This window comes from Antennarius striatus, chromosome 9 (genome assembly GCF_040054535.1).
Source record: "Antennarius striatus isolate MH-2024 chromosome 9, ASM4005453v1, whole genome shotgun sequence".
Lineage (NCBI taxonomy): Eukaryota > Metazoa > Chordata > Actinopteri > Lophiiformes > Antennariidae > Antennarius > Antennarius striatus.
The window spans coordinates 18,884,316-18,898,020 of record NC_090784.1 but is presented as its reverse complement, the minus strand read 5'-3'; the positions used below and the strand labels follow the sequence as shown (position 1 = coordinate 18,898,020).

Genomic DNA, 13,705 nt, shown 5'->3' with positions numbered 1-13,705 from the left:
CCTTACAAGCACAGGAAGAAAAAAATGAAGAGGTTGACAAAATCTCATCATACCATAATTTAGAATCATCATGCATCTTCTGAAAGAATATTATTTTACTAATGAATTTTCAAACACTGCTTTATTGCATATTTAATGCACATGTTCTACGTCAGGTGACATCATGGTTAATACATTTATTAAGCTGTATGAAGCTAGGATTTTGCTAGGAAATTAACACCTTTAGGACAATTTAAATTTGTTTTCATGGATAAAGAAAATCTATAAATGTCAACACATGAATGTCAAGTTCAGATAATTATGCTTAACATTTGTGACAAAAACACTGACATGATGATAATTCGTCACATGTTCATTATTACTGGATTGTCATTCTGTCAGTGCTTGATATTCAAACGAGACACATGGGTTTACAGGGTTTTAAGATCTCCCCATCATAAGTTTGATATTTCCTTTTCTGAAAAGCATGATGTATACAAAGACATTTATCAGCAATTAGCCCATACGAAACAATATGGTAATTCAAACTATTCGAAGTTATATACTGGTACATTTTTTACCATCCAATCAAATAAGTTGAAAAAAATTCTTTCCAGCTAATTCCATGGTTCAGGCTTCATGGTCTTTACAGCAGGTTGTCAAACTTTACAGGTATATCACTCGTCCAAAGATTTGATCTTGATGTGAATGCCATTGAGTGAGCGAAGAATCAGCATAGGACAGATTAAGGGTTTCTGAGTGGGATCCTCTATCAGCTGGTATTTTCTGAGGGTCAGGATTGTCGCTACTTTCAGCTCATTCATGGCAAAGTTCTGACCGATGCAGTTTCTAAGAAAGGAAAACAGAACGCAATGCCATTATGAGGTATGTGATTATAAATTCTTAATATTGTAATAGCATACTACAAATAAATAACAATGTGGCAAGAGCACCACAGTTATTTCTGAATATACCAAAAAAATACATGGCAGTTGCTATATTTCCAATTTAGCATTTTCATTGAAGTGGACAGAGATTTTTGATCCATGGAAACAGCTCCATGAAAAAATCAATATAACAGATTCACAAAATTATGTTTTACTGCAAGGATATTGTATCACAACACAAATTTACGATATCCATAAATCCTGGCATAATAAACTTTAAAAAATCAGCTCATGGACCCAATTTTTGCACATCTGAGTGAGAGACTTTTATATAAAAGAATAATGTGCTGCTTTTCTTCTTTCCCAACCAGTTCTTATATGCAGTTAAATGTGAAGCCATGAGAAATAACTGACAGACAATGGTGACTAGACTGGAAGCTGTTTACTCAATCATAAAATGGAATGTTTAATATTTAATTTATATCTGTTTAAAATGACGTTTGTACAGTCATTGATGGACAAATAATTATAACATATTTTCTATGTGCATTTTATATAAGAAATCACATCACTCAACTAGCTAAAACAAAATTGATCTTTTGGTTTGTGTGTGTTGTGAACCCAAAACTGGACTGATCTTGTCTCTTCCTTTGCCAGATCCCTGATGAAATAGTTTACTATCGGTGAGAAAAATAGTGCTGGCTCATTAACACACTGCAGATGTGTGTCACATGTCAGTGAGTATCCATCATAACTAACTCCAATATGTAACTCCTTCACATCAGTGAACAGAAAGTATTCAAAGATGCTGGTTTATTGATAACTGACTTTGTTACCCCTGTAATGATGATGGTTTTAATGTTGAATAATAGCGTCGGATCTTCAGTGGTGATGACTTTCCTTTACCATCTCAGGGTTGAGCAACTCAGAGTTCACAGAGAGAAACTGATTGTTTGTTCACCTGTTATTTAGAATATTCCCCCCACCCAGGGGGTTACAAAATCAGGGGTGTACAAACCTTGGTCCAGCAGAGAAGGGCACAAAAGCATGACTTGACCTCTTGGAAACATTTTCTGGTAGGAATCGCAGTGGGTCAAAGACCTATGGAAGACAAGATCATTTTTAAATACAAAAACTACACACATACTGCATTGGAAAAGGGGAGCTTTCAGTGCAGATGTTAACTTAATAGACTTACATGTGGATTTTCCCAGACTCTTGCATTCCGATGAATCCCAAACACACTTGTTGCGATTAGGCTACCTGTAAATAAAGCAAAGTCTGTTAGTAGGTCAGTTATTGACTATTGACATTTGACTCTTCCATCAAATATTGATCAAAGTTACGTAATTTTGGAAAAAAGTTTACAGTGTACTCAAAATAACGAAGAGAAATGTTTAATATTTTTCTTCCACCTCATGCAACAGCCCTAAGTACAACCCCACTGTGCTTCCAAGTCCAAACCAATAAAAGGTTAATATATTATCTTTACTAGTCTCATGAAAGTTATTATGTAAGACCTGGTAGTTGAAGAGGTCTCTGTTCGACCTTTTCCCACCAAAAACCATGAACAAACCTGCCGGCAAAGTCCTTCCATCAAAGAAGGTAATGGGTTTGGTGATTTTTCTGGACATTCCTGGGACAGGAGGATGAAGACGGAGGGATTCCTTAATGCACATTGTAGTGTATGGAATTTTATTCAGATCCTCCCTTTAAATAACAAAGATGTTAATGGTTGGTATTCTAAATGGCTTACTTGTCCATATTATATATTAGACAATTTGAGGTAAGCCCACCACTCAATGTTCTCCTTGTCGTTAAACACTTGCATGATCTCATCTCGACAAATCTTCTGATGTTCTGGGTGACAGGCCAGATTGTATAATATGAAGGAGAGGCCACTGGCTGTTGTGTCATGACCCTCAAACATGAACGTGTCCACCTCTGCTCGAATGTCTTCATCCGACAGACCCTGCTGATTCTCATCCTGAGTGCAGGATAAAAGATGAAAACATGAAAATAATAACCAGGAAATTGTTCATCCAGTCATTAATTGTCAAATTAAACTACAATTTCTGCTACAGCCTCTACAGAGACTACCATAAAAGTCACTGTATGCTTCAGGATTACTTAAAAAAAAAAAAAACACGACAACAACAACCAACAAAACAGTGTGTGTGTAAGAGAGAGTGAGCAAGAGAGAGTGTGACACAGATTTAAAGAAGTGTTTGTAACCTATTGTGTCTTATTGAGAAATACACCCTTCCCAATCAGGCCAGTGAACTATGTGGATTAATCTAATAATGTGGTCTAGAAAGTGATTTCTTTAGCTAAGATGTTTCACATCTGCCTTACAGTATTGTGTAACATGCATGTTGACTTTTATTGGGAATTTTTTGGATTCAAGTAATTTTTGACAAATCTGCTATCAGGTAAGTGGACATTAAAAATAACACGCTTGCATGTAATGTTGAAGCGATTCAGGCACCAGCAGCTTTTTGTTCTATCCTGCCTTAAGTAGCTACAACAAAAAATACATTTCATGATCCAAAACTAAAAATAACTGGGCTTGGGAATCGGATGATGTTCCAGTGTTATGCACAACTGGATCCAGGTCTGGATCATAAAGCACATCCATGAGATTTGTACACCTGTGAAGGGTACATGAATCGGTACATTTGAAGTGATATCACATACTTTTGTTAAGAGAAGGATGTCCAGGAAGTCCAAGTTTCTCTTGGTCTGTATCTGCTCCAGGTTTTTCTCTTCACCGAGTTTTATTTTCCTCTTCTTTATGACTCTCTCTTTAAACGACAAGATAATGGATCAGTCTTTGCCCATAGCTCTTGAAATAAAGCAACATATAAAATGACAGTCGTAATAGTGATAAATACCAAATGCTGAGTGCGTCAATGTGCTTTCTTTCAAACCGATCACACATCGTAGAATTGATATTTAACAATGGTTTGATTGATAAAATCAGTGATATTACCTGTATGACTACGAGACACCGCAAGAGATTTTCGATATTTGTAGCCATGGGGGCTGAGGGAAAAAATTAGGTCGCTGTGGTATAGGAAGATTCTGAACCGCGTGTTAATTAGATTACTGAGCTCATACACTGCATTAATGTATGGATTTCTTCCACTGAAATGAGAACACAGGGAAACATCAAGAGACACATTTATACCACTCATGACTGAGAAAGCTGAGGTAGCACACAAGTGAGAAACCAAACTGACATTGGAAGTGGTGGAAAAACCTGATTGTATTTACTCACCCTTCAGTCTGGCATTTGCTGTTATAACTGAAGGCACACTTTAAGATGGTGTCGAGGGTCATAAGGCTAACATGTTCAAACAGCTCAAAGGACTGTGTACCATTTCCATACTGCTCCCATTTGTCCTATCAACGGTGACAGAACAGATGTTACACCTCTTTTGCATATGAAAAGAATTATTTATATTGAGACTCCAAATGTAAAATCACACAATAATATAATTATTGAAATATTAACAAAATTATTTTTTTTAACATGGACATACATTCTTTTAGCTTGTAAGCTACAAATTTATTTCTATTCACTTATCGTAATGTAATTTTATATTGGAAGGAATAAGAAAATGAGAAAAAGCTAAAATATACTAAAAATTAAAAACAAGTAGAGATGTCTTTGGGCAACAGCATGTGAGCATTGATGTATGTGTGTGTATGTGTGTGTGAGAATTGTCGGATGTTTTCTTGCGTGTTCACTTCCGTCACTACTGTATGATTGTGGGGTTGTGAATGTTAAAGTTTTTTTCATGTCAATCAGACTTGAAAATTTAACATTTTTAATTTACAGTACATACCAGCATGATTTTAGTGGAATCTTCCATCAGTTTTATGTATGATTTCAGGATTTCATAATGGAAACCTGGGGTCAGGAGCCTTCTATGTCGAAACCACTTCTGATCTTTTGACACCAATAAACCATTCCCTGAAGACGAGCACAAGCAGTGTGTGTGTGTGTGTGTGTAAATAAATCCCAATATTTGAATATGAAAATCATAATATGGACAATGCATTCTTACCAATCCAAGACTCAATGAAACCATATGTAATATCATCTTTTGGCTCTGTTAGGGGAATAAAATGATTATGTTTACAAGGAATTTTTGCCATTAAAGAAGTACTAAAATCAAATAGTGATTCATTTTTGCATCATTAATATATAACCAGTCACACACCTGGTGTCGCCAGGATGGTTTTCGCATAATCGGGATGGTGGATGTTGAGCAGGACTAAGGAGGGTCCGACCCAGAACGGGAACGCGTAAGGGTACTGACGCCCCCACTCAAGGGCTAAGAACAAGCCTGTCCCATCCTGTTTAATCTATGAGAACACGTTCATTTATTGTTAGAATTTCTGTTAAACAAGGAAGATTTGTGGAAACCCTTAAGTCATGCAGTTTGTGCTTCATTTTCTTCCTGGAGTCAGTTTGTCAACGCAGAAGCCTCAAAGATGCGCCTTTTGTCATCATTTTAGTTCATTGCAAGTCCATCCTAGTTATTTAATTCATCATTGAAATTATTCGTGCAAAAAAAGATAAATCAATCAGTCTGGCCACCAATAAAAATCCAAACTGCCTGGAGTTAAATCCTAAGAAACAAGAATGTATACAAAGAAAACGGAAATTTACGCATTAAAAACACGATTCCTGCATGATGGAGCCTACCTGTAGCGCATTCCCAAAAAGACAGTGTTCAGGTGGTCCAGGGAAAGCTTCGAAAATTTTCGACAATTCCCTTTTCTTGGCGAACGTGATGATGATTTTGTAGACGATGGCAACGAGACACAGAAAAGCGACCAGCTGAGGCGTTGCCGGCCAGGGCAGGAGCGCTTTGGTGAACTCCATTTCAGATGTTTCTCCAGGGTCAGCAGCAGTTCAGTATTTAAAAGTCTGTTATGACCTATAGGTTATTTCCACGCAGTAGATGAGGAATCCCCCCCCCCCACCCCCACCTGGATACCTAGTTATTCAGCAAAGTGGTAGGATGCAAAAATAAGGAATCCCTGCCAGCAACAGATTCCTTTCAGACAACCCTCCCCCATAAAGGCTTGGCAGCGCGTTGGTGCGCGGTGCGCTGGCGCACCGAGTTCCCCCCCCCCCCGCCACACGTCCTCAGACTGCTGGGATAATGGTTGTGAAAATGAATGATCAATTTGAACGCGTTGGTTAGCTGGTTGGTTGGTCGAACCGTTTTGAGGACCAGCCCCCACAGATGGACGGATGTTTGTGGCTGGGGGTTGTCAGGGACTGTCAAATTCAGGTCAAGTTGAAACTTGACTAACCAGTAACTGAGACTACAGACTACCTGTCATTATTTGTTTTATTAATTTAACCTTTATTTAACCAGGTAAGCAATTAAGAACAGGTTCTTATTTAGAAATGCAGATTGACCAAAGAGCAGTGGCCCCTAGAGATGTAGGGGTGGGGGGAAGGCTGAAATAAACACAGTAAATTATACAGAAAATATAGAGAAATATGAATACAATACAAAAGAGAGCGACAGAGAGAGAGAGAGAGAGAGAGAGAGAGAGAGAGAGAGAGAGAGAGAGAGAGAGAGAGAGACACACACACACACACACACACACACACTCAACACTAAACTCTGTCATAACCTACCTTTATATTTTTGTTAATTATTGACAGTGCTGGCCCCCGTGAGGATAAAGTTCATTTTGCACAGGCAGAGATATAAAACCAGAGCCATTATGATCCTAAATCACATTCATATTCAACAACATGTTCAACAACACTATTTGCAGCATATCGGAAAGAGTTGAATGTCAATATTTGATAACGAATAATGCATAAAACATTTGATAATGCATCAAACATTTAGTTGATGAATGTTGCTTTATTTTGATAAAATTTATTTGGATTTAATCTGTTTTCCTCAGAATAATTGAATGAATCATTGAAATTATGGAAATGAGGAAATTACTGTTTTCTTGCAATACATTCATTTTCATTTTTTTGGTGTATAATAGAAAACTTGCAATGTGGTATCACTTTCAGTTTCCACCAAGAGGGCAATCTGTGATACCATGCTGTTATTGCAGGAGCATTATTTGCAGTGCTGTCACAATTAATGATAACTATAAACACATATTTTATAACCAAATATTTTTCCCCATCACAAGCACTATGTGGTTCCTTCATCAATTATTCTCTGTCAGGTTGATCAACATCATTAACAATTGTTGGAATAAACAGCAGACTATTCAGATGGAAGGTCAGAAGGGCTATCACGAGTTTCATCATCATTTCTCTTAAAATTGACAGATTGATAATGTACAAGTATGTCACTTGTCTAAAGATTTGCCATTAAATGAGTGAAAAAGCAGCTGACCATGTAGACAGCAACATTATGACTAAAGTGGTTAAAATTATTAAGTACTGGCCAGTGAAGTATCACTAGTGCCAAAATGCCTTTTTTAAATGTAGAAGTAGAGGGAATACATGAAAATACTGCATTTTCTGCATTTTGGACTTGGACTTGAACCCAAATGCATAACTGAAAAGAGAAGTTCAAATCAATAATCATTAATATCAAAGTATCAACTGAAAAATATTCTGTCAGAGGTAAATAACTTAGACTAATAAAAAGCAATGTTTCTAATCAACAGTGTCAACGTATCAAAGAAAATTTAGACAAAACGATCGAAGAATCAGAACCTGACAAGATATGGACTGGCACTGGTTCTATGTACGACAACAGTCAATACAAACTGGAAAAGGATAAAGGGAGACAGACATTATTTATGAGGTGGGGGAACAAAGGTGAAACCAGTCAGAGGCAGCGTAGACGATTACACTGGTGGGAAAATCACACACAGGAAGTCAAGATCTGAAACAAGTGAGAAGGGATGTGATCAAAACAAAACAGGAATAAAACAGACACAAGACAAAAACTCAACATAACATAGCTTCCTGGACATGACATTGGTAAAAGATGTTCATTAACTATTAGCAGAATCTATAAAGAATATCAAGAATAATTATAGAATTAGTATAATTTCTACTTATTCTGTATATGATAATACATCAAGCTACTCATGGGACAAAAAAGTCTCTGTGTCTTTTTGCACATTCTTTTAAACTGAATAAAGCCTCAACAGGTTTGACTTTGTCTCTTTCCTAATTCATCCCCTGGTAAAATATTTTACTACATTCGTGCCAAGAGGCTGATGCTGGATTACACAACACTCCGATTTGTGTCTCTGAATGATTAGACAAAGAGTAATTGTCAAGTAAGTTTAAATGTCATGCCAACAACATGCCAGCTCTTCACCATTACTAGAAGTTAGTGAAGGTGCTGTTAATACTACCCCATCCGAACCAGATTCTATCATGATGATAAACATGCTGAAGTGCATCAATTATCCTATTTTTAACATCGTGAACAATTACACACACATGAACAGACAGTCCTGGTAGAGGAGGATGGAGATAGAGGGATTCTTTAATGCATTATCTTGTCTGAATGAATGAATGAATAAATGAATCTTAATGGAATAAATTTGACTTCAATTACTTACCTGTATCCAGTTAAAACAATAACTGTAATCAACCCTTTAATGATCTCTATCTATCTATCTATCTATCTATCTATCTATCTATCTATCTATCTATCTATCTATCTATCTATCTATCTATCTATCTATCTATCTATCTATCTATCTATCTATCTATCTATCTATCTATCTATCTATCTATCTATCTATCTATCTATCTATCTATCTATCTATCTATCTACTGCTTATGCAATAAAAAAATGTAAATGTGAGAACTCCTGTCTGTCATCTCTTCTGTCAGTACTGTGGTCAGTACAGTGGCCATGCAGGCAGACGCATAGAGACACCCACACTTGCAAACAAATTCCTTCTGTGTGTCCACATACGCCATAAGTAAAGCTGATTGGGATTGTGCTTATCAGTATTTACACTCACTCAGTTTTTGATTCCTTTGACCTCAAATAGACCATGAATAAAATAACTGGTACACCTTGACCCACATTTACTGTAATAAAAAAACAAAACACAGTTTACAAAGAAGTTTTAGCCCAGCAAATAACCAATAATAATCTCCCATTTTCTCAAATAAAGCATCAGTTATCTCTTACATGTACAAAAAGTCTTTAATGCAAATTATATGACATCCTTGTCTTTGAGAAAACAAATACTTGTTGCTGTGGCACATACTGGATCTCAACACCTGAGCTAACACAAATGAATGAACACTTCAAGAATATTGTTTTATTTTTCTATGAATCATGTTTCCTCTACACTAATATCGAACCACTTCCAGTCATACGGTTTACATTACTGCCTCTGACTTTTAGCTACCAGCTTTTCAAACAATGTATTTCAACAGGTACCTTCTTCATGCATTTCCGTTATATACATTTTTGCATTTGGAATGAATTTGGGGCGGCACCGTGGCGCACTGGGTAGCGCTGTCACCACATAGCAAGGTGGTTGCGGGTTCGAGTCCCGCTCTGTGCAGAGTTTGCATGTCCTCCCTGTGTCTGCGTGGGTTCTCTCCTTGTTCTCCGGCTTCCTCCCACCTCCAAAATCATGCACTTCATGTTAATTGGCTGGTCCCATATTGACCATAGGAGTGTGTGTGTGTGTGTGTGTGTGTGTGTGTGTGTGTGTGTGTGTGTGTGTGTGTGTGTGTGTGTGTGTGTGTGTAGCTCTGCGGTGCACTGGGGACGTGCCCGGAGGTTCCCCGCCTCACACTCTAAGACAAGCTGGGTTAGGCTCCAGCTCCCTGCGACCTGTGCAAGCTGATGAAGCGGGTTAAGAAAATGAATGAATGAATGGAATTAATGTGATTGAATTGAACATAACCTGATGTGTTTTCAATGTGCCTCAACAAGAACTTTCCTCCTGTTATGAGCAGTGTTTTTCTTTCTTCACTAATTCTCTATTAGGATGATCACCCTTGTTACAATCAGAGAAGAAAGGTCACAACTGCTGCAATTTTTATAATTAGCTTTACATTAGTTACGTATACTATTTTAACCTTTTTTCTCTCCAAATCTTAAACTCAGTTAATGATGTACAGCTGTCAAAATTAAATACAGGACTTTTTTTTCTTTCACAGCACACTGTGAATTTCTTTGTTTAGTGTGCTGTGGTATGTGACCTAGAAATCGGATACATCGGACACAGCACCCGAACAGCAGTGACAATCTATTGAATGTTTTTGTACAAAACAACAGGTCGGTGTTTTGCCAGATATATCCTTAAGAAGCTCATGACCTAAAAAAAATGCATTTATTTTTTTCTTAAGAGCCCAAATATTTACTTCTTATTTATGGAACATGTTTTCGCATGTCTTCCTATAACCATGCCTTTAATTTGGAAGCAGAATTCATATGAAGGTATTTCACGGATCACTTTGCCTTATTGGACTTATTTTTTGTTCCTTTGTCAGTGGTTTGTTCCCTTGAAATTTCATGCTCTGGCGTCTGTTTAGGTTTCTATCTGCTCTAGAATTTCACGTTTGCTTAGTGTCTTGAATTTCAGGGTAACAATAAAATTACAATCATGGTGTAACTTCATACTTCCCAGAAGTGGGTGGACAAATGGTAAATGTGGGGCAAATGTGGGGTAACCTAAATAAAAGGAACCGTTTAATCTAGAGGTTGTGCATATAAAATATCCATCAGTTTAGGCTAAACGTAATTGTGTTGAATTTTAAGTAGTAAATTTCCAACGTCACCTATTTCATAAACAAGAACGCAGTAAAAAGGTGCTCCAGTGGGTGGCAGTAGTGAGCCTCAAAGCTGAGGCTCCTACCACTGCGTAAAGACACAGAAGAAGAATCGAAACACTCCATTCGTTAATTCCGCTCACAGTAACCGAGCAATTTGTTTCTTGTCATACATAGATTTTGTGACCACCCTCTAGTTACCACATAATCAAATTAAATTTCGGGTCTGTTAGCACAGTAGTGTGGGTGTAAAACTGCTTCAAGTGTGGCAAACTGACGATATCCAGTTTAGCTAGTTAGCATGCTGTCCAGCTAACTACGAGTGGTTTGGTGAAGAGGAGTGAGGCCTACTGATCCTCGGTCTTGACTGGACGCTTTAACGGAGACGAACGCATCAGGTTTTCACAGGTGGAGGGCTGTGTATTTGTTTAATTGTGTTTAGGAAGTAATTGTCACTGTCACACAGGTTAGTAAGTTGAGAGTAGGTAGGCTAGGTAACACATAGTGTTAACTAAGAACATCAGGTGTGTCATATAATTGTATTTTGTCCCCCTTCAGATTAAAAAAACAAGTTTTGGCGGAGAAAAGATGGAAGCACCTCCGGTGACAGTGATGCCTGTTACCGGGGGCACAATCAATATGATGGAATACCTGCTGCAAGGTAAGCTGTGTTACAAACACAAACAAGTATAGTAAATGGAATCATTTCAAAGGACTGTTAATGAGCCATACTTACAGTTCTTATATGGCGATGTGACGTAACAATCAGCATATTTGGTGGTTTTACGTGAGACTGAAAAACTTGTATAAGAATGGCTGGTGCTGTCATCCATGCTGTGTCAAGATTGTCTTTTAATATACATGATTACCACAAATACCTTTTTTTTCAGAGTATATTTGCATGAAACAAAGTTGACTATTTTACTAGTACTCTATAGATTGTTTTATTCATTTGCAGAATACCTAAACTAAAGATAATCGTCACAATTGACCTCAGATTGCTTTCCAAACTGTTCAATACATTGTTTGACATTTGCCCACAATCACTAATCTTATGATTTCTGGAAATATATCATTGAGATAGTTATGTTTTATGTGTGTGGTGTTTTGATAAGATGCATTCAGTACTCTTTCAAATACAGTAGTCCACCATCTATCATTGACGATGAGTATTTTAGTGTTCTAAAGAATCCAGATTTTCAACAAATGATGCAAAGTTTGGGGGGTTCTCTCCATGTTCCCTGGTTTCTTCCAACCTCCAAAAACATGCGCTTCAGGTTAATTTGCCGTTCCAAATTGACCGTAGGTGTAAATATGTGCATGCGTGTTCGTGTGTAGCACCGCGGTAAACTGGCGTCACGCCCGGAGTTTCCCCCGCCTCATGCCCTAAGCCAGCTGGGATAGGCTCCAGCTGTCTGCGACCCGCGCAAGCAGATGGAGCAGTTAGAGAAAATGCATGAATGAATGAAAAAAACCTTTTGTTCGTGGAGGAGTTATTGCCGGTGAGAGGCAGAGCTGTCATGAAAGATCGTCACATTTTTTCTCCTCATTAGTAGCACTCGCCTTATGCTTTTTGCCAATAATACTGGCACCAGCTGTTGCTTTATCAGACATGATAAATGGTAAAGTGTCCAAGAGGGGGAGATGAGAGTATTGTAAATGCGAGAGGACTTAATCAAGATGCAAAAAAATTTTCTCAGCTCTTTGTCATAAGGATTCTCACCTGTTACTGGTAGTGAATGTTTTGCAATGCAAAATACAGCCTAGATCATCACACCAAGTTGATATTATATCTGAATAATTCTGCATCTGTTTTTCTATCATTAATTCAGGCAGTGTGTTAGACCAAGCCCTGGAAAGCCTCTTGCATCGCCTCCGAGGTCTGTGTGACAACATGGAACCTGAGACCTTCACAGATCATGAGCTGGTTTATTTGCTGAAGGGACAACAAGGAAACCCTTTTATCTTGCGTGCCAGGCGCTCCCTGTCCCACCCCACATCTCCGTGGCACCTCCGCTACCTTGGACAACCTGAAGTGGGAGACAAGAGCCGTCATGCCCTTGTGCGGAACTGCGTTGACGTGGCTGCCTCTCACAGCCTGCCAGACTTTCTGAATGAGATGGGCTTCCGCATGGACCACGAGTTTGTGGCCAATGGTCACATATTCCGCAAAGGGGTTATGAAAGTTGTTGTGAGCAAGTTGTCTCGCATCCTGGTACCGGGGAATACAGAGAACACGGAGCGTCTGTCGCTTTCGTACCTGGTGGAGCTAAGTGTGTTGGCTCCGGCCGGCCAGGACACAGTGTCAGAGGACATGCGTAGCTTTGCTGAGCAGCTCAAACCCTTAGTTCATCTGGAAAAGATTGACCCCAGCAAACAGAGACATTAGATTGAAACACATAGAGTATCAAGGAGAAATTAGATGTCCTGTTATTCATTTGTAACATATTAACTTTTTACAATAAAATATAGTGCAACTTTGACTTAACAGTTGTAATTCTACTGTGTCCGTGAAATGAACTGGCAAGTTCTATTGCATTAAGTTTCTTGCTGCGTTACCACAGATTTTCGTCACTGCACCCTTGTCACTCTAAATAACACAAGTTTTGTTCTAACTCATCGCAAGTTCATTTCCCTGTTGACATTTCTTTGTCCACTTTGGTGCTTTTGCAGAAAAGTCCTCTACTGAGACAATTGTCATTTTTATAAAAGAAACCGCCGTGATGTGTTCAGAGTGTAAAGCAGTCAAAAAATGTTGCATTCTTACAGTTTTGTAAATAGATATGACTCCTGCCGTACAAGTATAATGACCAAAAGCTGGTAATTCTTACTTTCCATGTAATAGTTTTCAGATAGTTTTTGATAATGCTATGGTTAAAAAAAGCCGCTGCAGATGGGAGGAGCACCTCCAATATAGAGTCTTTGTTAGAATTAGTAGTTTGAAATAACATCTCTTAATTGCTACCAGAATTTATTTTCATATTTAAATTTAAAGTATGTTCCATGATTGCATCTATTTATGCGGTTGTCATTCTTTTGAGTCTGGAGCCTCTCATCAACACGTTCATTT

The 13,705-nt window shown here is 38.0% G+C and overlaps 2 protein-coding genes across 3 annotated transcripts; one reads left to right on the top strand and one right to left on the bottom strand.

Moving 5' to 3' along the window:
• Positions 1-109: 109 nt before the first annotated feature.
• cyp4t8 (cytochrome P450, family 4, subfamily T, polypeptide 8) lies at positions 110-5,891 on the bottom strand. Its single transcript, XM_068324417.1, has 12 exons — positions 5,584-5,891; positions 5,096-5,240; positions 4,940-4,984; positions 4,718-4,845; positions 4,147-4,271; positions 3,859-4,013; positions 3,564-3,670; positions 2,663-2,853; positions 2,443-2,576; positions 2,065-2,129; positions 1,885-1,967; positions 110-828 (listed from the first exon to the last, which is right to left on the bottom strand). The coding sequence occupies exons 1-12, from the start codon at positions 5,761-5,763 to the stop codon at positions 657-659; spliced, it is 1,530 nt and encodes a 509-aa protein (XP_068180518.1). The 5' UTR covers positions 5,764-5,891; the 3' UTR covers positions 110-656.
• Positions 5,892-10,747: 4,856 nt separating this feature from the next.
• Positions 10,748-13,118, top strand: med18 (mediator of RNA polymerase II transcription, subunit 18 homolog (yeast)). Of its 2 annotated transcripts, none has more exons than XM_068323898.1 (3): positions 10,748-11,043; positions 11,194-11,296; positions 12,468-13,118. In XM_068323898.1, exons 2-3 carry the CDS (start codon positions 11,224-11,226, stop codon positions 13,022-13,024), a joined length of 630 nt encoding a protein of 209 aa, XP_068179999.1. In that variant the 5' UTR covers positions 10,748-11,043; positions 11,194-11,223; the 3' UTR covers positions 13,025-13,118. The 2 variants fall into 2 exon arrangements, with proteins under 2 accessions (XP_068179999.1, XP_068179998.1); XM_068323897.1 differs by having other exon boundaries at positions 10,748-11,101.
• Positions 13,119-13,705: the final 587 nt, after the last annotated feature.

Coding starts and splice junctions, on each gene's coding strand:
- cyp4t8 (XM_068324417.1), bottom strand. CDS start 5,763: ATGGAGTTCACCAAAGCGCTCCTGCCCTGGCCGGCAACGCCTCAGCTG. Junction 3,671..3,858: donor GGTGTCTCGTAGTCATACAG/GTAATATCACTG, acceptor TGTCGTTTAAAG/AGAGAGTCATAAAGAAGAGG. Junction 829..1,884: donor CCCTTCTCTGCTGGACCAAG/GTTTGTACACCC, acceptor TTCCTTTCTTAG/AAACTGCATCGGTCAGAACT.
- med18 (XM_068323898.1), top strand. CDS start 11,224: ATGGAAGCACCTCCGGTGACAGTGATGCCTGTTACCGGGGGCACAATC. Junction 11,297..12,467: donor GATGGAATACCTGCTGCAAG/GTAAGCTGTGTT, acceptor TCATTAATTCAG/GCAGTGTGTTAGACCAAGCC.